Source organism: Leopardus geoffroyi, chromosome A1, assembly GCF_018350155.1.
Source record: "Leopardus geoffroyi isolate Oge1 chromosome A1, O.geoffroyi_Oge1_pat1.0, whole genome shotgun sequence".
Classification (NCBI taxonomy): domain Eukaryota; kingdom Metazoa; phylum Chordata; class Mammalia; order Carnivora; family Felidae; genus Leopardus; species Leopardus geoffroyi.
The window spans coordinates 36,222,421-36,244,397 of record NC_059326.1 but is presented as its reverse complement, the minus strand read 5'-3'; the positions used below and the strand labels follow the sequence as shown (position 1 = coordinate 36,244,397).

Below are 21,977 nucleotides of genomic sequence, written 5' to 3'. Positions count from 1 at the left end.
GAATCCCCAATCCAGTTTTCTCATAAAGTGAGGATTTGATTGGTTGTGCCTGGATTTAAGTGTTGAGCTCTGCTCACGTCTGTGGTCAGGGCCGGCTCACAAAGAACAATGTCTACTCCTGCGACATAGAGAAGGGATGCTGTGCATGAGGCAGAAAAACCCACAAGTATCTACCATATCTACACCTGTGCGTCTTTGGAGACTCCTTGATGATAGTCTTGGCACCGGAAGACTGAGCTCAGAAGAGTGTGCCCAAGTTAGTGGTTTTTAACCCTGGTTGCACATTAAAGTCACCTGGGGGAGCTTTACAGCTACTTACCACAGGCCCTGCCTTTGGGTATTCTGATTCAGTTGGTTTGGAATATTACTCAGGAAAAGAAAACAAAAACTCTTGAGGTGATTCTCTTCAGGTGATTCTCTTTTGTAGTCGGGTTGCAAATAACTGACCTAAAATGTTTCCTGTACTAGGTCTAGAGGTTCAAAGATGAGAGAAAAAAGGTCCCTGCACGTTAAAAAAAAAAAAAAAAAAAAAAAAAAAAAGAAAATGAAAGACATGAACACAAACTGCAAACAATGATCATTGACCCGAAGGAATTGTAAACAAAAGAGCTTTGGATGGAGAAAGGTGTGGGCTCGTTTCCTGATGATAATGAAGGGTGACCCACCTTTACTGTAGGTTTATCTGTGCCATACCTACTCGGTGTGGCTGCTGACCTCACATCTCATTCATCCCATCTAGCTGTTAGTGTCCTGAGGCCCAGGCAACATGCTGGCTCTGGACATGACATTGGGAAGCTGCCACTGCTTGAGTTCTCAGCCCCAAAGAGAAATGACAACACGTGAGAGGCCTCCACAACTGAAAAGTGAATGGCCCAGTATGACCAACACCAGCAAATAGACCTGCTGATGAAATGACCGTGATAAAAAATCCCTGCACTCAGGAGCCCATGCCCAGTTTGGGGAGGGGACACACACATTTATGTCAGTTATAAATGGATTTAAGTGGATTAGAGGATGATTTCAGGGCCCAGAGGGAGGAGACTATTGGATGTGGCCTTGAGTTGGAATGATGGAGACCTAAACCAAGATGACGCTGGTGGGGGTGTTAGTGGGAAGGAAGGGGACTAACATTTATTAAAGCCTCCTCACCACCAGGTATAGCGCATTGTGTACTTGATGTAGCCTTTCAGTGAAGGCTCTTAACAAGCCTAGAAGGACAGATGCTTCCTATTCTCCTGGTACAGATAAGGAAACAGAGGTTTAGGGAGTTGAAGCGCCCAGGGTCACACAGCTGATCAGTATCTGAGCTGGATTACAATCCAGGTGAGTTTGCTTCTAGAATCCTGGCTGTTAGCTTCTGCCTGGATAACACAAGGCAGTATATAAGAGTCAGAGGCTGTAGCTATGCTGGTTCCGTGTTGCTTGAGCACTCTTGATGTGCTCCTTCTAGAGGGCTGCTCTTTTTCTCTGGATTCTTTCCTCTGGGTCCACATCGCTATCTCCTTAGTCCACTTTCAGCTCCGCTCCAACGCCACTTTCTCAGGCCTATGCAAGCCCTGGCTCCCCCAACCCGCAAACCCTCCCTCCTGCCTTGCACGGCTTTTCGTGTTAGCCTAACAAGTGTTAACCTTTTAACACCTTCTGTAACTTACTTATTGTTATTACGTTATTACCGTCTCTTCCTCAATAGAAGGAAAGTTCCTTTAGGACAGTTAAGTTGTTTTCTTAACTAGTGTACCCTCTTGCCAAGAACACAGTAATGTTTAATAAGCGTTTGTTGAATGAACACCTTAGGAATCCGTTATGCTGAAAGAAAAGTAATTTTTTGCGTTACAAGTTTTACCTGAATCATGGCTGAAGATTTATTTGACCTTAGTCTCTGAACATGCCTATGTTTGCATGTTAATAGCATGTATTTAAGCTGTATAATTACCAAGTACAGACTGCCTTTCCTTCCAGTCACCACTGAACACCTCTCTCAGCGTCTTGTATTGTGGTTATCGTCTTGCTGCTTTTTTTGGCTTTAAGCTTCTAAAGCCAGGGACTGGGTCCTCTTTATGTTCCACGTAGTGTCTTGCACATGTTGGCAGTCTAATCGTGCGGTAGGAAAGTTAGGTGTATGAGATTAGGTTTCACTTAAAATCTTAAGTTCTATTTTATTTTGGTATCCTGTCCGCATTTGCATTAAAAAGTTATCAGGTGAGTGGTATTTACCTTAACATTCTCAACATAGCATGAGATCATTTACATTTACAATAAAGAAAAATGATAGATTTCTTTTATCTCTGCCATTAATAAGTGTCATAAAATAGAAAAATAAAGCTAAGTCAATATATTATTGCCACACAAATTGAATTTGTGTCAAAAGGATTTGTGCTTGTGATGTAGTGATTCGTATATTTTTCTTGGAATTAAGTCTCTAGCAGGTGACAACATCAATAATTCACGAGACCAAGGAGCTTTTTGAAATTGGTTAATTTATATATGTGAATTACAAAACAAATGAATAATGCCCTTAATGTATTCTGACATATTTGAAAATATGCATAAAAAAAACTCCTAGCCTAACAAAGTCTGTGTTTATGGCATTAGATTTTTTAGATTTTCTTTTTTTACTACATTATTATTTGAAAAGGAACTTATCTATATTTTCTGCTTGGTGTGAAAAGTACTGTCCACACTAAAGTAAAAAGCTTTTGTCATCATAAAATAAATAAGCCTATTCTAGACAACTGGGAAAATACAGGAAAATGTGGGGGGAAAAATTGCTCCAAACCCCACAATCCGGTTATATTAAAATAAAAACGGTTCCTGACTTATATTTTTCTATAAGAATGTTAATGGAATTATATCATATGCAATTCTGTTTTTATCTATCTATTTATATATTTAGAGTGAGAGCAGGGAGGGTCAAAGGGAGAGAGAATCCAAAGCAGGCTCTGTGCTGTTAGTGTGGAGCCTGTTGGGGAGCTTGAACCCACGAACCGTGAGATCTTGACCTGAACTGAAACCAAGAGTCAGGTGCTCAACCAACTAAGTCACCCAGGTGCCCCACAGATAGGCAATTTTAAATGCGACTTTTGTTTTTCATGTAACATTGTATTGTAAGCATTTTCACATGTCATTATAGTCCGTATGGCAGGACTGTAGTTATTTAGTCTTTCCCATATTCTGGGAAGTTTGAGGTTGATTATGATTTTAGCTATTTAAGATAAACTCTGTAGGTAAGTATTTGTGTATAAACCTCTGGTTTTATTTCCTAACTCTAGATTCTAGATGTAATTAATTTAGTATTAAAACCTAGTAATTCTAGTTTAAGTAATGTGAACATAGGGTTTGTGTCACCAAATTGTTCTCTAAAAAGGTTCAACCAAATTTAATTTCCTTGTGGTGATACCAGAATGTAAAACAAAATCCTCCTTGCAAGGTGGTGTATTAGCTCCAGGAATATTCACTCTACATTTGTGTCTTGGACAAGACCTCTAGGAGACTGAATCATGCTCAGAAATAGCCCAGTAGTTTGAATAAGCTTCAAGATAATTCTGGAAGCTCTGGGACCATTTTCACTCTTCCTACAGCGAATATTTGAAATACTTTCTAGCCTTCTCCAGATGATGAAAAAGGTCTTCAATTCTGGTGTCCTAGGACTAAATCTACTTGTAGAGAGGTTCAGGTATTTGAATTGTTTGTTCCTGGACCCGCTGCAGAGGAGGTTTTGAGCTGGTAGTAGAGGTGACAAGAACTTGAACAGCTGAAGAAAACATCTTAGAATAGGTATTAAAGCTCTTTTACTAGAAAACATCTAGTAAAAAACTAGAAAACATCTTAGAATAGGTATTAAAGCTCTTTACTAGAATTAGCCATTCTGGTTTCCCTTTAATTTTACCTCCATGTTGAAGGAATTTATTGAAGGAAAAAGAACATTGGAGTTCTGTTAGAATAAAAAAAAGGTTTGTTAGGTGCCCTTCCCCTGTGATGTGTCCTCTAGGAGAGAGGGCCAGGTAACAATTTAATTGGTTTTTCTAGAGAGGTGGTGGTTTTCTAGCAGGTCTGTTGCTGCCTTTTGATCTTTTTTGGAAACTTGTCTTAGAAATGATTTTTTTCACTTCTGTGGATGGTTGAATGATGTCTCCTCCTGAAAGCTAATGTTCCTCCGTGATTCTGCTTTCCCAAAGAAGGAATTATGGAGAAGGGAGGTTGGAATCTTGGGTGGATGAGAGAAGCCTGGGACAATGGCCAGGTGTGTGTCTTTCTGAGGTAGGCAGGGTTATGGTTTTGAATAGACGAACAGATTAAAAGAAGCTGGAGAGCTCTTACTCATTCTCACCTGTTCCTAACATCTCTCACTTGTCTCCACCTTAGTCTAAAAATATGACCACATGAAGAGCCAGTCAACTTAAAAGCTTTTCTTGACATTATCAAAGAGCCAGCTCTACCCTTGTCCTCGGTGCTATGAAGCTTCAGTATTATTTTTGGAGCCCTTGCATGTTGTCACATCTAGGTATGTTGTGTAGTCGCCTGGGAAATGAACCTTAGGCTCTGTAGATGTGGTTAGTGTCATGGTTAGTAATAATGCTTTACATTTCTGCGGTCTTTACAATTGGCCTGACATTAAAACAAACAAAGGTGTGTGGACCAGAAATGCTGTTAGGATAAAGTAGGTGATGGTGGGAAGGAAGGATCTGAAATTTGAAACAGGTGTGAGCAATGCTTTACCATAACCTTATCCGCATCTTATGATTAAAAGAAGACTAATCCTTTTTTCCTTTTGGGTCTAACTTTGTTGTGTCTTATTTTGACAAGCAGATAGTGTCTTGTCATGGTTTGATCTAATGAACAAGCTTTGATACTTCACTAAATCTATGCTTATAAGGGTGAATTATTGTAGCTTTAGAGATAAACTAAGCCTTTGAATAAATGATGTAATAATTCATCCTGCTCACCATGGAGTGTTGAATTCTCTTACAGCAGTACTAATTGGTGCCTGTCACTACATGGCAGTAAAACCTGTCCCAATTGTACCAGCTTAGGGTTTCTCACTTTGAAAATTTTTTGTACTTCTTAGCTGTACCCTTCATTTAGCTTGTTTCAGGGACACCGGTTTTAAAGTGAGCTGCATGTCCCGAGATTCGAATGGGTGCAGGCTGAGGAAGTGTTTCATGGCTGGCGGGGTGTGGAGTAGGGTTTCTCACATGGTCCTGGGAGGGCTACAGCATTGCCCTCGGGCCCTTTACGCGTGTGGGTTCCTAAGCCCCACTGTAGACCTGCTGAATCAGAATCTTGAGAAGCTGAGACCTTGTCATCTTTTACAAAGAAAATCTTGGTGTGTTTCTAGTGCACACTAACAAGCTGGAAACTAGGTGGCTTAGAGGGTCTAGTTTATGAAAATTGGGTCTGAGTCAAGCGCATTCAGAGGCTTTGCTCTTAGAGGTGTTCTTCTTGTTAGTGGCTACTCATAATGACCTAAAGGATGTAAATTAAATTAGATTACAACAGCTAAAAATTATTTTTAAAGATTAGCATGTACTTGGCTTTGACAGTGATTAGTGCTTGTTAACTTGACAGTTGGTGGTGGCTGTACCTAATGACATTAATGGACAGATCCTTTGCTCCCAGCTAGTTCCGGTGTGCTAACCAATGAAAATATAAAATTTGCTAAAAGTCTCAAGCTACAGCTTGGAACCTTTTTTAAACTGTATGTGGACCTTGGGTTTGTATGTTGTTTTGTATTACACAGTTGATCTGGTGTCTTTGTTACTTCCTTGTAAACTAAGTTGGTTGGGGGAAGGACCATTCCTTCATACCCCTTGATATTTACAGCATTTCACAGAGTGCTTTGAAAGCTCTAGATCTATTTTTTGGCAGCATGTAGGGTCTTCAATAAAGGTTTTGATGCCTTGCTTAAATGTGAATACAGCAACCTACGTTCTGTGTTTCTACCTTTTTTTTTTTTTTCTTCAAAAGAACATAGGATCCAAAAAAAAAAAAAAAAAACTATAAAGACTTTTTCTTTTCAATTCCAGAGTGATCCTCTTGACCATTCATCTTAGGAACTGTTATTAGCAGAAAACATTGTTGCCTATCTATATGAGCTGTTCCTTACTTTTTAGGGAGAAAATAGAATTAAAGTGAACAATGTAGGAAGAAAAATGAGGTTTTTGTCTTGGGAAGGGAGCTCTGATGTGCTTTAATACCACATCTTAACCAGTTGCTAATGGTTCTGTGTCTAGAACTATTTTGGTATTATCACCACTTTGATTTTATCCATGCTGCAAAGCATTAACAATACCTATACAATCATTGACCAGATGCTGTGACTATAGGTCACAAAGTCACAAAATCACATTAGGTATGAATGTTTTAATGAATGTCTGAGACGGTATGGTTTCAATTTGTGTGTGTGTGTGTGTGTGTGTGTGTGTGTGTGTAGGTAGGTACAAATGGAATCCTAAAAGTTGCTATTGGGTTATTTTTAAAGTGTTCCTATTTGCCTCCATTTAATAGTCCATTTTATGTTTCCACTTCCTTCTTGGTATGGATATCTTCAAATGCTACTCTTGAGCCGGATTGATGGGTATAGTTCTTGTTTTCCCCAACCAGAAGAATGAGTAAAGAGCATTGCTGGTAGCTATAAAGCAAATACTGCATTTTTTAAGGGTCGCGGCCAACCAGACATATAAATAGTACCTCAAGTAGCAGTATAAAAATAATAACTTTTTATAATAAAGTTCTTTACTGTTTTTGAGTATGGATGTCACCTTGTCGTTTTTTATCTACTATACGAAGGCTGAAACCCCACAGAATTATCTGAGGGTTTTCCATCATTTCCTCTCTCCCTACCCCTTCCACTTTTGAGAAGTGTGTCATCTAAACAGGTAGGGCCTTGACATGACTTCCACTTCACAGTAAACTTGAATTAATAATAACTTTCACGCATCCTACAAAAGGGTGCCACTTGCTAATAACTTCACATTGTTAAAATAAGACTTTAGTGTTAATTTCTACTTTCAGTTCTGTTTGAAGTAGACTGGGATTGGGCATTTCAGTTTTTAGGGGAAGTTACTCATGCTTAGATCTATTAAAAAATTTAAATACTAACAAGTCTTTAGTAGTCTCTTTCAGTTTGTATGCATGCAAACAAATATGTAATTTCTATTTTCTGAAAGCTCAATCTTGAAGTGAAACTTATTCTGGCTTCACTGTTTGGATATAGAAACCAAAATTTTTTGATGCGTTTTCTAGCTGTTTACTGTTAGTCACTCTGCAGCCCTGTCATGGGTTCTTGACATGGTCCTTGACACAGGTCCTGCCCTACTGGCTTCTTTGGATCCTGGTGTGGATAGTGGTGAGAATCGATAGGCAAGTGTTTTCCAGAGGAGAAGGAATAATGAACTTGACCTTACCTTCTTGCCTTTCTCTCTGACTGTTAAACTTCCTGCACTTGGATCCCTTTGAGTTTCTTCCTTTTCCTTGTAAGTTACCTCTGAATTATAATTCTGTAGTAATTCATCACACGTTTTTTTCTTGTGAAAGGTTATGTATAATATAGATAGTAACTGAACTTATATATGTGCCTCCATAGTTTTTAAAGAATTTCACAGACGGAGTCCTTTTAGAAGCTAGATCCTGGCGTGCCTGGTGGCTCAGTCAATTGTGTCCAACTCTTGATTTTGGCTCAGGTCATGATCCCAGGATCGTGGGATCGAGCCCTGTGTTGGGCTGCGTGCTGAGGATGGAGGAGCTCGCTTAAGATTCTCTTTCTTGTTCTCTGCCCCTCTACCCTGCTTTCTCTCTCTTTCTCTCTCTCTCTCAAAAAAAAAAAAAAACAAAAAACAAAAAAAACCCAAAAACCAAAAAACTAGATCCTCAGTGAGAGAGTTCAAGGATATAAAAAAGTTAAGACAAAAAAAAAAAAAAAAATGGATCTTATGTGTCTTGTTCCTACACAAGGATGACTGTTCTATTCTGAAAATTATGAGTTCAACTCTAAAAGGCTGTGCAGCTTTAGGCCTGTGATGTTATGCAAAAAATAGTGTTTTTGGCTATTTACATCTCCTGTATTTTGCATCCTGTAACCTACATCCTCTGCTTTTCCTGTATGGTGCTGTACTTTCCATAGCTTTTATGCAGTCTTTAGACCATGAATCTTACTTGGGATCTGCTCATATTTCTCTTAAAATTGTCTGTTTTCATTCTCTTGGCATGGCTTTTATAGCATTTTCCTCAGGCAAGTCAAACTGGTATTTGGGAATATTTCATTGGTGTAGGAAGGTGTTTTCTCTTGACTGTGGTGTACTTTTCTGAATAGGATTTCAGCTGGAACCTTTCTCTTTGGCCTTATTTTTTAAGCATTAGGCTACCCAGGATGCTATTGTGTTGGTAGTTGACTGCATTCCTCTTGTCTTGTGAGAGGAACTCAAAATGACCCCTTTCAGGTGAGATGTGCCTTGTGATTGGGGTGGTATCTCTGAAGAATAGAGATGTGGTTAACCACATTCAGTGGGCAGGAAATCTCTGTTGACAAGAAATTGGCAGGAAAGCACACATGTAGCAGGCAGTTAGAGGGAACAGTATCCTACCCAGCCTTTCCACGGCTGCTTTTTCTGCTAACTTGAGAGCCAGGTAGAATGGAGTTTAATTCTAGTAATGGTCTCTGGGATGAGACTGTGGCTCCCAGTGCCTCAGAAATTTTATAGTTCTGCCCAGGATTACTCCCACTCTTAAGGACTTGTGTGCTTGCTTGTTATTTTCAGGGGCCAAAGGTAATACTAAAGGCAAATTCTAACCCAGAATTAAATACTAAATCTATTAATTCATTCCCATCCCTTCCTTCTTCCCAGTGTAACAAGGAATTTAGGCTAGAGCCTGGTGGTGTGGCTAGTAGTATGGTCAGTTATTCAGCTTTGTTATACACAAAGCTGATTTTGGGCCCCTCCCATTAGTGTATCCTCTGCCCTTGGAAGGAATGTCTTAGTCAAAGAGAAGAGAATCTGGGATAGTGATTTGCTCTGTACCCCTTTTTAATCTGGATACTCACTGAGATAGACTGATGAGCATACAGGTGTATTCCAGTATACAAACATGAATGACAAATTTCATTGTGTCAACGTTGAATTTAACTAGTGCCACTCAGGCTGTTATATGATGAATGCTAACACGTGTTTTTCTATACTTCCAAAATCTGATCTACTTAGGAATGCATTTGACCCTTTCTCTGCCCTTTTAAAAGGTCCACTGCTACCGAATAAGATGAGGGAGAATTGAAAATGGATTCTAGCTACTTGAATACAAAATCTTGCCTGACTCCGGAATTTAGAAAACTTAGATTTTTGGTCCCCCCCTCCCCCCAACCTAACTGCTTTTTCTTTTGAACCACTTTGTAAGAAACTAATTTATTCACTTTCTAAAGTGGCCTTATGTTTGTCTAGCAGGGAAATCAGCAAAAGGGTTCTCAAAGAAGCTAGCAATGAAATTGAAAAGTGTCTACTGTCACCGCTGGTGATAAATCAAACTGATGTTAGAGATGCAAATAGTCATTCCAGTACTCTCCTCGTTACTAGAATTGTTTAAGTTAATTAAGCCAGCAAAGTACTTCATTATCTACTATGCTGCATGCTAATGGTACATTTAAAGTTTCACTGTCTTATGATTCAGATTTTTTTTTCACATTTAAGTCTCCATATCCATTGTGTTCTAAGTCCATATACTTAATGGTAACTAATACTGTTTTTCAGGAAAATGGATTTATTGTGCCACAGTTAAGTTTCTACTTTGCGAGGTCTGCAAGTCTAAGAAATCTTAGGAAATGTTTGAAACTACCACATTCAGGGTACCTTTTGTCCATCTTCTTGAGAAAGTGATTAAAACGCTGTATAATTCATTTTTATTGGACTGTCAGTAGTTTAATTACATTCAACTTAGCATTGTAGAATTTTTAAACGTATTCTATTAACTAAAATAAAAGCTGTTATAAATTACTGATATGATTGGTTTCTTTCATTTGCAGCATTTAAATATTAGGACACTGACGGATGATATGGTAAGGTTATACTCAACACTTCTTTTGTTGTGAATCTTAACTAACCATGTAATGTTGATGGCGTGCTGGGCTAACACCTTTGAAACTGCTAAAAATCTGCATGTTTTGGAAACCAACTGTTTTTTTATAGTGCTAAAATAAGAGGCAGAATTGGTAAAATGCATGACAGTTTTTGCTTTTAAATAGTAAAAGGAACTAGTAACTCGTTGATGGGCTAATTTAAAAAAATTGTTTAATTACAAATTGTTAGTCAACTTTGAGTCATTCAAATCCATCTCATTCTTTGGGGATGAATTGCACACTTAAAAAAGAGGTAAAAAAAAAAAAAAAACACCTAAAGACATTCAGCTTTTCTGAAATATGTAGTTACTACAAAGTAAACCAGACTAAAATGTCATGCGTGTATTAAAAAAAATGCTCAAAAATGGGGGAACCAGGCATGCTTTCCTATTTGTTCTGCATGTTGAAAACAATAGGCTTGCTTATAAGAAATTAACACTTTATAGCACCATTACAGATTGTTGTATATTCGAGTACATATTTCTGAGAAATAGATTTTTGAATGTAACTCTTGGCTAACGGTAAGGGAATAACAACAGTAGTAAGGCTGAAATAAACAATAATGTGAAAAAAAATATGTAAGCATGATAGGACAAAGCACAGTGCTGTATTGATCTGGTTCTGAATTCAAATTCACCTTACATGTAATATGAAACAGAATGCGTAGAACATGGTAAACACTTAAAAAATGTCTAGCGCACCCATTATCCAACGTACCATCTTGGGTACTTGGGTAAAGTGGACAGGCAAAGAGAAATGAGATCTAGATCGTGACATGCAGGATGGAAAAATTCAATTAGAATGTTCTGTTTTATTCCTCTGGATAATATCTAAAACAAGGGTTGTTCATGTAAGCTTTCCTGGATAAGATTTTTCAGATAGTGGTATTTAGAAAATTGTAGTGATACGGAACCCTTACACAGAGAACATGTTATTTCTTATCATGCAAGGTAGAGATGACTTTCTCTTAGCACTCAGTTGCACTGAGGGTCAACTATGTTAAGTACATGGTTTGCCCAAGTATGTACAGCTGGAAAGTTGGGTGTCTGTGGCTTGAATCTTGTTCCACAAAGCTCCAAACCCAAACATGTACAACTCAGCCTTCAAATGCCTTCTTATGACTGATAATAAAACCATCTGTAATTTTTATGTTTGAACATCTCTAAGAATATACAATGGTAGATTTAGAATAGCCTTATTAAAATATAGTTCATATAGCCTACAATTTACCCATCTAAAATGTACAACTGAATGGTTTTTAGTATGTTCAGAGTTGTACAGCCATTGCCACAATCAATTTTAGAACATTTCCATCACCCAAAGGGAAACCTCCTACTTAAAAGCAGTCACTCACCATTTACCCCCAACTCCACCAGACTTAGGGAATGGCTAGTCTACTTGGTCCATAGATGTCCACTTCTGGATATTTCCTATGAATGGAGTCCTGTGATAAATGGTCTTTTGTGACTGAATTTTTTCATTTAGCATAATGGCTTCAAGGTCTGTGTTGTAGCCTGTATCACTACTTGGTTCCTTTCTATTGCTGAATGCTATTCTGGGACCTTTGAGATTTGTTCATGTTTTATGGGCACTACACATCTTTTTCTTCCTTCTTTCTTTTTTTTTTCTTTTTTTCTTTAAAAATTTTTTTTAATGTTTGTTTATTATTGAGAGAGAGAGAGACAGAGACAGAGCATGAGCAGGGGACGGGCAGAGAGGGGAGGAGACCCAGAATCCGAAGCAGGTTCCAGGCGCTGAGCTGTCAGCACAGAGCCTGACACGGGGCTCGAACTCACAAACTGTGAGATCAGAACCTGAGCCAAAGTTGGTAGCTCAACCAACTGAGCCACCCAGGCATCCCTCTTCCTCTTCATTGAGCTACTGATCTTTGCTTCGTTATGATTGACGTTGCACATTGTCACCCACAGTCTCTACCCTAAGTTCTAGAAACAGAGTCCTGCTACAGATTGGCTTCACCAAGTCATTCTAGAAGCTATCTTGCTCTGATCTTACATTAACAAAAGGATTCCTTCCAGTGAAGACTTCAGTCTTCTCTCTCCATCCTGCCTCCATTCCTCCTCTCCCCTATTCCTTGTAATTGGGTGGGGTAAGGTCAGAACTTTTTGGGAGTTACCATACTGCCTTGTGTGGTATTTTTATCAAAGCAGTATATTATTGTAAGACTTTCTCACCAGTTTAAGCATCTTCAAGGAAGAGACCGCATGTTGGTATGTTGTCTGGTATTATGTTAAGCATTTTTATAAATTTTTTGTTGAAGGGATGAAAAAAGTGGGGATGGCTTGGTCCTGGTCAGGCTTCCCAGAGATGGATCCTTGCCTTTGCACAGGGTAGAAGAGTTTTATATTAAAAAAAAAGGGGGGGGGGGGCTTTGACAAGGACCTGCTGTTAGTCTTTGTGACCACCTGCCTGGATCACTGACCATTGCCTTGCCTCTGCCTTTACCTTAGAGGGACGTATGACTGTTTGTTCTAGATTCCTCCTTGACCTTTTCCCTTTTGATTAACTGAACTACAGTCTCCCCAGCTCTCCCTGATCGCTTCTGATCTTGTGCTTTAGCCTGGCTCTTGAGTAGGCTAGGGCTTAAGACCAGGGAGGGATCAAGCAGGCAATCTAGTTTAGGCAGCTGGGTCCATTGCTGTGGAGCTTAGAGAAAAAGCCTGGCTATTTTGAACAAGACACACTGAAAAGTAAACCTGACTCACTGATTGACGCACTATGGAAAGCGCATTGGATTAGGAATCGGAAGACTCTTGTTGAAAGACAGAACCTCACCTCTTCTTAGCTCTTTGACCTTGGCAAATCAATTATCTGATTGTTCACTTACTTGTAAAGCAGGACTAATTATACCTTTTCTACTTTCCTCATAGAGTTTTGGTGAGTTTCATTGAAGTGTGTTGAACTGCTGCATTCATTTCTGTTCCTTGTTAACCCCTCTTAAAAATATGTCCCAGTGCACAGACAGCGGGGGTGACGTGACAGGTTTGCAGTTGAGCCTTACAGGCTATGTCACAGATTGATGCAGAGCTTTGAGGGAGGAAAGCGTAGCTGTATATTTCGGGGGCTCTATAAATGATTTTTGGTGAGTTAGAGCTCAGAGAAGCATTGGCCACTGATGATTTGATGTGTGTCAGCAATATGTTTTCTAATTAAAGGTTGCTACCCCGACAACAATGTGTATGGTATGTGTGTTTTCAGTTCAGAGCTTCTTAATGTGAGAATAGCTTTTTTTTTTTTTTTTTTTTTTTTGGCAGAACTTGAGAGAAGGCGCCATAACAATGGCGTCTGCTGCAGTCACAGATCTGAATAACAGTATTTTAGAAACATGAAGTTGCGACATTCTGGGAAGCATTAGTGTTAAACACCCATCCCTTTAAATTGCTTGTTAAAGGCCTACGGAAGTACTTCACATTTCAAGGTTATTTTCTGAGTTACAATCAGAATTTCATAGGACGCTGTCTGGTTGAAGGAAGTATTGCTCTAGTGTTGAGACAGAGTTCATATACTTTAAACAGTGTTCATTCTACAAATACCTGAGCATTCATGCCATGTAAAGTGCGGTCCGAGGTGAAAAAGTCACTTAGTTTACAACCATCCATTGTCTGTACCTGGGTTGAAAAGAATGCTTTTTTTTGTAGAGGCAAAAAGGTTGAGACAAGAGCAGCAAAGGGAGGCTGGTTAGAATAGGTCAACTGGAAGAAATTGAATATGGTTGACACAATACTGAATTCTCCATGACCGTGTCCACGGAGTGTTTTTGTGGTTTAGAAGTTGTTTTTGACTTGGTTATTGTCTCCCTTGTCCCTCAGAACCTTTTGTCTCAAGTGCAGTGCTCCTACTGATCCTCTCTGTCTACTCTTTTCTCCCCCTGGTAGCCAGTATTACTGTTGTAATCTCTGGTTTAGCCTACAGCAAGGATTTTCAGACTTTCTTGACTATAGGACCCAGCATATATACTAAGAAGTATGTTTCATTTTGTAGCCCAGTTCACATACACATACAAATTCTCTCTCTATTGAAACCGTTTTATGAACTAATATTTAATGTTTCTAAGCTCAATGAACTCTGATCTTTTCCTTTCTACTCCTTTCTATTGCTTTTTACTCCTCTCCTTTCATTAAAACAAACAAACAAACCCCCAAAAACCCCCCAAACAAACAAAAATCACCAAAAGAAAACAAAACAACAACAAAAAAAGAGGGTGGGAAGGGGGGCGGATCCAGTCCACTACATTGGTTCCTTGTCCCACATGTGGTTCATGACTGTAGCTTAAAAAGAGACCTTGGCCTGTACAGCAACTAGAAAGAGTCCTCAGATCATAAAATGAAGAGCAGACACTCACAGAGAGATCTGAGGACTCTTTCTAGTTGCTGCCACTTGCTAGCAGTGTGACTTGGCGTAACTTATTTAACTGTTGGGCCTTGGTGTCCCTGGTTATAGAGCTTTACAAGGGAAAAATAATGCCAAAATGCTTGGTGAACTATGCATTCACAGCATTAGTGGTATAGTTAGTAACATGAATTTTTTTTTTTTTTTAGGAAAGATTTACATTTAACATAATATACCAATTTTATGGATGCAATTTGATGAATTTTGACAAACGTATACAATCATGTATACACTATGATCATGATATAAAAGCTTTCCATCACCCCAAAAGATTTTGTGCCGTTTGTAGTCAATTTCTTCCGCCTATCCTGGCCCTTGGGAGACATGAGTCAGCTTTTTGTACCATATAACTCCGTTTCTAGGATTTCATATAAGTGGAATCACTTAGTATAGTGCCTTTGTGTCTGGCTTCTTAGCATTGTGCTTTTGAGACCCCCCTCTAGTGCTTTGGGTGTATCAGAATTCGTTGTTTTTATTACTGAATAGTATGCCATTGTTTGGTAATACTTCTAGTTTATATATTCAACAGTTTGGGTTTCCAGTTTTTGGTGATTGAATAAAGCTGTGAACCTTTGAGTACAGTTTTTGGGAGTATGGTTTCATTTTGGAAGGGGAATTATGTGGTAACTATGATTAACTTTATGAGAAACTGACAGATTGTTTCCACTAATGACAAATGATGTTAAGCATCTTTTATTATGCTTATTTGCCATTCCTTGTAATGTCTGTTACTAGATACAGGGCCAAATTACTCTTGAGTGAGCCTTGGCCTTTCAAGGAATTTTTTCATATCTATGTTCTTGAATTAGGAATTTATGATATTTCCTTATCCTGTTAGATATAGGATCTGTATTGATTTTTCCCTTTCTAATCCTGATAAACAACTTGTCTTCTGTTTTTTTCCCCCCTGATTAGTCTGGGTAGAGGTTTGTCAATTTGATTGATCTTTTCAAAGAACCAGCTTTTGGTTTCATTAACTTCTTGATATATATATATATTATATATATATATATATATATATATTATATATAATATATATATATAATATATATATATTAATCTTTTGCCTTAACCTTTTTGTGGTTTCTTAAGTAAGTGGAAACTTACCTAATTGATTTGAGGCCTTTGTTTTCTAATATAAAAACAATTACACTATCAATTTTCCTCTGAGTGCTACTTTAGCTGTGTCATTTTCTGAATGTTCAGAAATTTCCCAGTTTTCCTGTTGATTTCTTCTTTAACCCATTGGTTATTTAGGTCTATGTTTAACTTTTAAATATTTGGGGATTTTCCTGTTGATTTCGTCTTTAACCCATTGGTTATTTGGGTCTATGTTTAACTTTTAAATATTTGGGGATTTTCCTGTTGATTTCATCTTTAACCCATTGGTTATTTGGGTCTATGTTTAACTTTTAAATATTTGGGGATTTTCCTGAACTCTCTTATTACTGAATTGTAACTTAATTTCCTTGTGGCCAGGGACCATGCTTTGTGTGACTTCAGTCATAATTCAGTTTGCTGAGTCTTGCTTTCTGTCCCAGAATGTGGTCTATCTTTGTGAATGTTACATGTGCATTTTGCTTGTGTTAGATTGATCTATAAAGAAGTCACATTGGCTGACAGTATTATTCATATCCTATTTTCTTGATTTTTCTGCTTGTTCTAACAATTATTGAGAGAGAAGTGTGGAAGTCTCCAACTATAATTCTGGATATTTTATTTATCTGATCAGTTCTATCAGTTTTGCTCCATATATTTTAAAGCTCTGGAATTAAGTGCATATACATTTGGGATTGTAGTAAATCTTTCATCATTATGAAATAACTACTTATTAGTAGTAAGCACAGAGCCCGACGTGTGGCTTGAACTCACGAACTGGGAGATCAGACCTGAGCTGAAGTCGGACATTTAACTGACTGAGCCACCCAAGTGCCAGTTTATTCCCATTTTTAAAGATGGAGAAACTAAGGCAAAAGAGATTATGTAACTTGTTCAATGTCATGAGGCAGCCAGAAAAACTATGGCAGACTGATTCCAGAGAATATGGTCTTTACCAAGAGAGTTACATTGCCACTTAAGTACTATCCCTTTCTCCTCTGAGAGTGCCAATATAAAATCTAAAAGTATATTTCTCGTTCCCTGCTTTTCCTCTGGAGCCATCTATATGAAACCTCTGACCTTTATTTAAAAAAAAAAAAAAAAAAAAAAATTAAAGTTTTTTTTTTTAAATTTTTTTCAGTTTATTTATTTTGAGAGAGACTTAGCTGGAGAAGGGGGGAGATACAGAGAGAGAATCCCAAGCAGGCCCTGCACTCCCAGCGCAGAGCCCCACATAGGGCTTGAACACAGGAACCGTGAGATCATGACCTCATGAGTCAAGAGTCGGGTGATCAACCAACTGAGCCACACAGGTGCCTGAGATCTCTAAATTAAATTGACAAGGGAAAATTGTATCCTAGTCACTTACCTTAATCCTGAGAATTATAAAGACATCTCTAAGAAGTTTTCTGTAAGAAATGAGGTATTTTTAGTATTTCCAGTAAACAAAACTGAGAAACATTTATGCTGAAGGAGTAGTCATTTGTGACTGAGAGATGTCAACAGGTAAAGGATAGGAGTCTGGTTTTGTTTTGTTTTTTCTTTGTTTTGGTTTTTTTTTTTTTTTTTTTTTTTTAATTACAAAGGACGTGGAAAAACTCTGGTTGCAAACCACTTTACAGATATGGCAACTGCAATCTGCTCCCAGGTATAAGTATAGGCTCTCTTGGTTCCCCTCAAATTTTGCCACCAGGAATGAGGTCTTAGAGCCATTGAAGATACTGCCTGAGTGTGGGTTCTGATGAGTGCTATGAGAAACTTTAATTGTTCTCTGTGGACCTTGTGCCTCGCTTGATGTAAATGCTGCTATTCGACTCTAGCGCATTCCTGGGTGTTATCTGTGAGACTGGTTCACTCAAAGATGAGTTCCTCAGATAGATACACTTGATGGAACCAGGTTTTGTCTACCTGCAGGCTACTCCTGGACCTACCTAGATGTGATATACCTTGTGGGATATGTGCCAAATTGGACATTGTACTTAGGAAAGAAAAGAATCATTTTATTTATGTTCCTGACTTGAAGGTCAATAGAACATACATCATCAACTTTAAAAAAAGAGCTTAACAATTATTTTTTTTTTTATTGGTCTAATAAGACATAAAACTTTCTGTACTATGATTGAAGTTCATTTTGCACTTTTATGAACTTCTGTTTTCCTTGGTAAGTTTAAAAACCATGAATGATAATACAAAAAGTGTGAGATTTTCCAGTTTTTCTTTGAAGCTATATATTCAAAATAAACTCTTCTATGTTAAGTAGATAAACCAGCATGGACTGGGGCAATTGAATGTATGTGGTAAGATACATCAGAACAAGTTCTCTGAGCTTAAATTATTCACTAAGTCAGGTGGGCCTTTCTGAGCCCATTAATATGAGTTAATTAGAGCTTCCTGTACTTAGGTTTTCAGTAGTAACACTTAAGTACTGTCTTAGAATCTTTAAATATTTATGGGATAGTTTAGAGAGCTCCTCCTCAAATCAGTAGAAACTTGGGAATTAGATCAAGAGCTCTCAGAGATGAACAGACTAAGATGTAGTGGGGTGTGCAGACTTGTTTATTCATCCTTTTATCCATTCATTCATTAAGCATTTGAGTGGTTAGTACTGTTATAGGAATATAAAGATCAATATGACTGTTCTGCCATTGGGAACAGTGAAGAAACAGATGTGTATACAGTTTACAGTTGTATAGGTATACTAATACTGTTCTAGGCCCATTGCACTGTGTATAAAGTCCAGTGGAGTTGTAAGGTCATCTTTGAGGTTGGGAGAAGACTTAGTAGAGAAGGGGACTTTTCAGCTACTTTTGAAGGACAAGTTGGAATATAGGCTGGCAGGAGTTGTAGGATTTGTAGTAATTTAAAAAAAAATATTTATTTATTTTTGAGAGAGAGAGTGAGTGAGCATGAGAGGAAGAGGGGCAGAGAGAGAAGGAGACAGAGTCTGAAGCAGGCTCCAAGCTCGGAGCTGTCAGCACAGAGCCTGATGTGGGGCTTGAACTCACGAACCATGAGATCATGGCCTGAGTCAAAATCGGATGCTTAACTGACTGAGCCACCCAGGTGCCCTGAGTTGTAGTAATTTTTTACTCTGATAATTTTACTCCCTGGATACCAACTGAATGGATCCCAGATGGAAGTGCCAGGTAGGCAAGTAGAAAACAATTGTTGGTGTTCTCAGGAAACTTTTGTTTTATGGGTAGTACAGGTCTATGTCTTGTAAAAAGTGTGATATTTATCTACAGAGCTAACTTATATTTTCTTTATGTGTATAGTATTAATATCTGTATATAAGAAATTAGAATTGTGCTTAACAATATGAGTAGGTAAAACTTTGGGGTTTGAATATTATTTTTAAGGGATTATCTTTTTCTTTGGATATTTTTCTTGTCACCTAGTGTTATATTATAGAACTCATGGTTGTTTTTAATCTAGGGGACCAATCTTTGAAGGGTCAGTGTTAGGAAGAGTCCAGATTGTTCTTAATGAATATATAAAAGACATAACACTTGGAGTTCATCCTGATATTGCTGGGAAGGAATTAGCAAAGTAAGAAGTAATGGGTTGTATCCCAGGCATGGAGGACAGAAAGCTATTTATTATTTACTTAACAAAGACTAATAGAGCACCAATTGTATGAACTATGCTAAGTTCCAGGAGTAGGTCCAGTGGTGAATAAAATAATGAATAAACCTATGATGGAGTAACTTTAGAATAGTACTTGTGCTATGTAATGGCAAGCACCAGACTTGTGGGCATCCAGCCTAGTTTTGAGGAGTCCGGAAGGCTCCTACCTAAGAGGTAGCTCAAACTGAAAGCCAAAGACTGAGGTGAAATGATCCCGATTATGGAGATGGGATAGGAGTTGTGGTTGTGGTGGGTTTTTAGGCACAAAAAACAGTTTGCACATTTAAGAGACTCTGAGTTGTTCATTACATCTGGTTCCTACAGTGTAATGGCGGGTAGAGTAGTGAAGAGATTGCCTGGACAGAAAGTAGGGTTCAGATCAAGCTGGACCTTTTGAGCCATGATAAGACTGGAATGTCCTCCTTTGAGTAATGGGGATGCAAAGGTTGAAAGGTTTTAAGTACAGGAGTGAGGGACAGGATTGGATTTACATTTCAGTAAGATCAAAATGATGTCAGTGTTGATAATGGCTGCAAGTGGTTTGGGTAGAGGGACAGAGAAGACCTAGAGGCACGCTAGGAGGCTGTATACAGCTGTTGTCCAAGTGTCCTGAACTAGGACAGTGGCAGTAGGGACAAAGAGAAGATGATTTAAGAAGAGACAGACTACATGATTTCATGATTTGTTTCCTTATTAGTTTTCATTAGTTACTACAGTTCACATCACTTTTCTGTTGATCTAAGTCAACATCAGAAGTCATAATCAATCCCTATCAGCACCTAGATGCTTCTCTCCCTCTCTAGGACCATTTATTCTTTTTCTCAGGCATCCTATCTCACATCCTCCAGGCTTCTCAAGCCCTCCTACTTTGCCCTTTGGAAGTCAAAGCCTGTTTTTGAATGTTTGTTTTCCTTCTTGTTCTAATTGAAACCTAGATATTCTTTGAAAGCTTTGCATTCCTGTTGGCTTCTTCCTTCAAAAGCTTCTAGCTGTTTTTAAGCATTTCTGTTGGTTTTCTCCTTTTTGGTCTCATCTTTAGGTCTTGTAGTTTCTGCCCCTAATGCATGAGAGACATTAGACACAGGAGTTGTTTTCCTTTCCACTCCTGTTTCTGTTATTCCATATCTACTATCAGGGGTTCTTAAACTGCAGTCCATGGACCTCCAGGCAGTCTGTAGTAACCTTCATGATGTCTTTGAACTGGAATGGAAAAAAAGATTGAATCGTTTTCATTAATCTGTAAGCAAAACTTTGTTTTCACCTGTATTTGTAACTTCTTTAAAAACTGAAAATTCAAGGGGCGCCTGGGTGGCTCAGTCAGTTAAGCACCCAACTTCAGCTCAGGTCATGATCTCGCAGTTCGTGGGTTCTGTGCTGATGGTGCAGAGCCTGCTTGGGATTCTATCTCTCTCTGCCTCTCCCCCACTTGCGCGTGCTCTCTCTCTCTCTCTCTCTCTAAATAACTAAACAAACAAAAAACTAAAAATTCAAAATGCATACACACATAGGATTTGACCTGTGACTTGATTAACCCAGAAAATAGATATGTTCAAAACACATTATAGTTACTGAAGGTATTTTGAAAGGTGGTCTGTGTTCAACACTATGTTGAAGTTAGACTTCCTGTTACCTCATGTTCTGTAATGTATTAAGATCTATTACTCTAAAATTTAAGATATTTCATAACACCATTTTTGTTGTAATTACATTTATTTTAGGCATTTAAAAGTATTCTATGAGGAGCTCTGTATTACTTTCCTATTGCTAATATCTCAAAGCTTAGAGTGTTAAAACAATAATAAACACTTAACATTTCAGTTTCTTGGGTCGGACATTTGGAAGCATCTTAGTGGGATAGTTCTGGTTCAGAGTTTTTATGAGTTTATAAGCACGACATTGTGGGCTCTGGCTGCAGTCATGTGAAGCCTTGATAGGGCTGGAGAATCCATTTATAGGTTGTTCACTTGCAACTTTCTAAGTTGGTGCTGATTGTTGTTGGGGGCCTCCGTTCTTCCCTGTGCAGGCATCTTCACTTGTTGCCCTACACCAGTTGGCTGTAGAACACTAACTACATATTACAATTTATATTCAAGGAATTTTAATAATCTAATAAGTATACTTCTCATTTAATGAGATACCATATGACATTTAAATGTAAATAAACTACTGTAAGTAGATGATTGTTTTTTGCGGGTGATGGTAAAACATTGCTTTCAAAGCCTCTGGCTAGAGAGTGTAGTGTAGTTTCACTATAACCTAAATTTAAGGCCAGAAAAGGCCACTTGTGACACTGAGGGATAGTAAAGATAGAGTGCAGTAGTGGTTGGGTTGGTGGGAATTGGTATTGAGTAATAGGATTGTGGCCTCAGACAGGGATGGTTGGCTTTTCATGACTGCGGATGGCTAGTTTCTCACCGATGGTGTTCTCAGTAATACTGATGTTCCCAGCGTTTTAGTGAAGACCATGGACTAGGCAGGCATACTGTTGGGCTGCCCACGTGTACCATCTTCTGTAATTCTCCCATCAGCTGCACAGGACTCCCTGATGTATTCTCTTTCCAAGCCTCCTTTGAAGTTCCCTCACCCTAGGATTAATCACTTGTTCCTATCTGTCGCTGATGTACTTGGCTTAACGATTTTTCTTGGGGGCACCTATGTATTTTATCTTTATTTATAATAAGTTCTCTATCATGTTTTTTCTTCAAGTGGTAAACCTCTTGAGAGACGTACTGCATTTTATGTATTT

At 38.3% G+C, this 21,977-nt stretch overlaps 1 protein-coding gene across 5 annotated transcripts in view; it reads left to right on the top strand.

Moving 5' to 3' along the window:
- The window catches only part of DIAPH3 (diaphanous related formin 3), a 510,352-nt gene that overhangs the window by 16,690 nt on the left and 471,685 nt on the right, over positions 1-21,977 (top strand). For 4 of the 5 annotated variants that reach the window (XM_045478449.1, XM_045478422.1, XM_045478414.1 and 1 more), the window contains exon 2: positions 10,007-10,039. The exons of the other annotated variant lie outside the window; for it this stretch is intronic. In XM_045478449.1, coding sequence (XP_045334405.1) covers positions 10,007-10,039 — 33 coding nt within the window. The remainder of the gene's footprint in view (positions 1-10,006; positions 10,040-21,977) is intronic. 5 annotated transcript variants of the gene reach the window in all.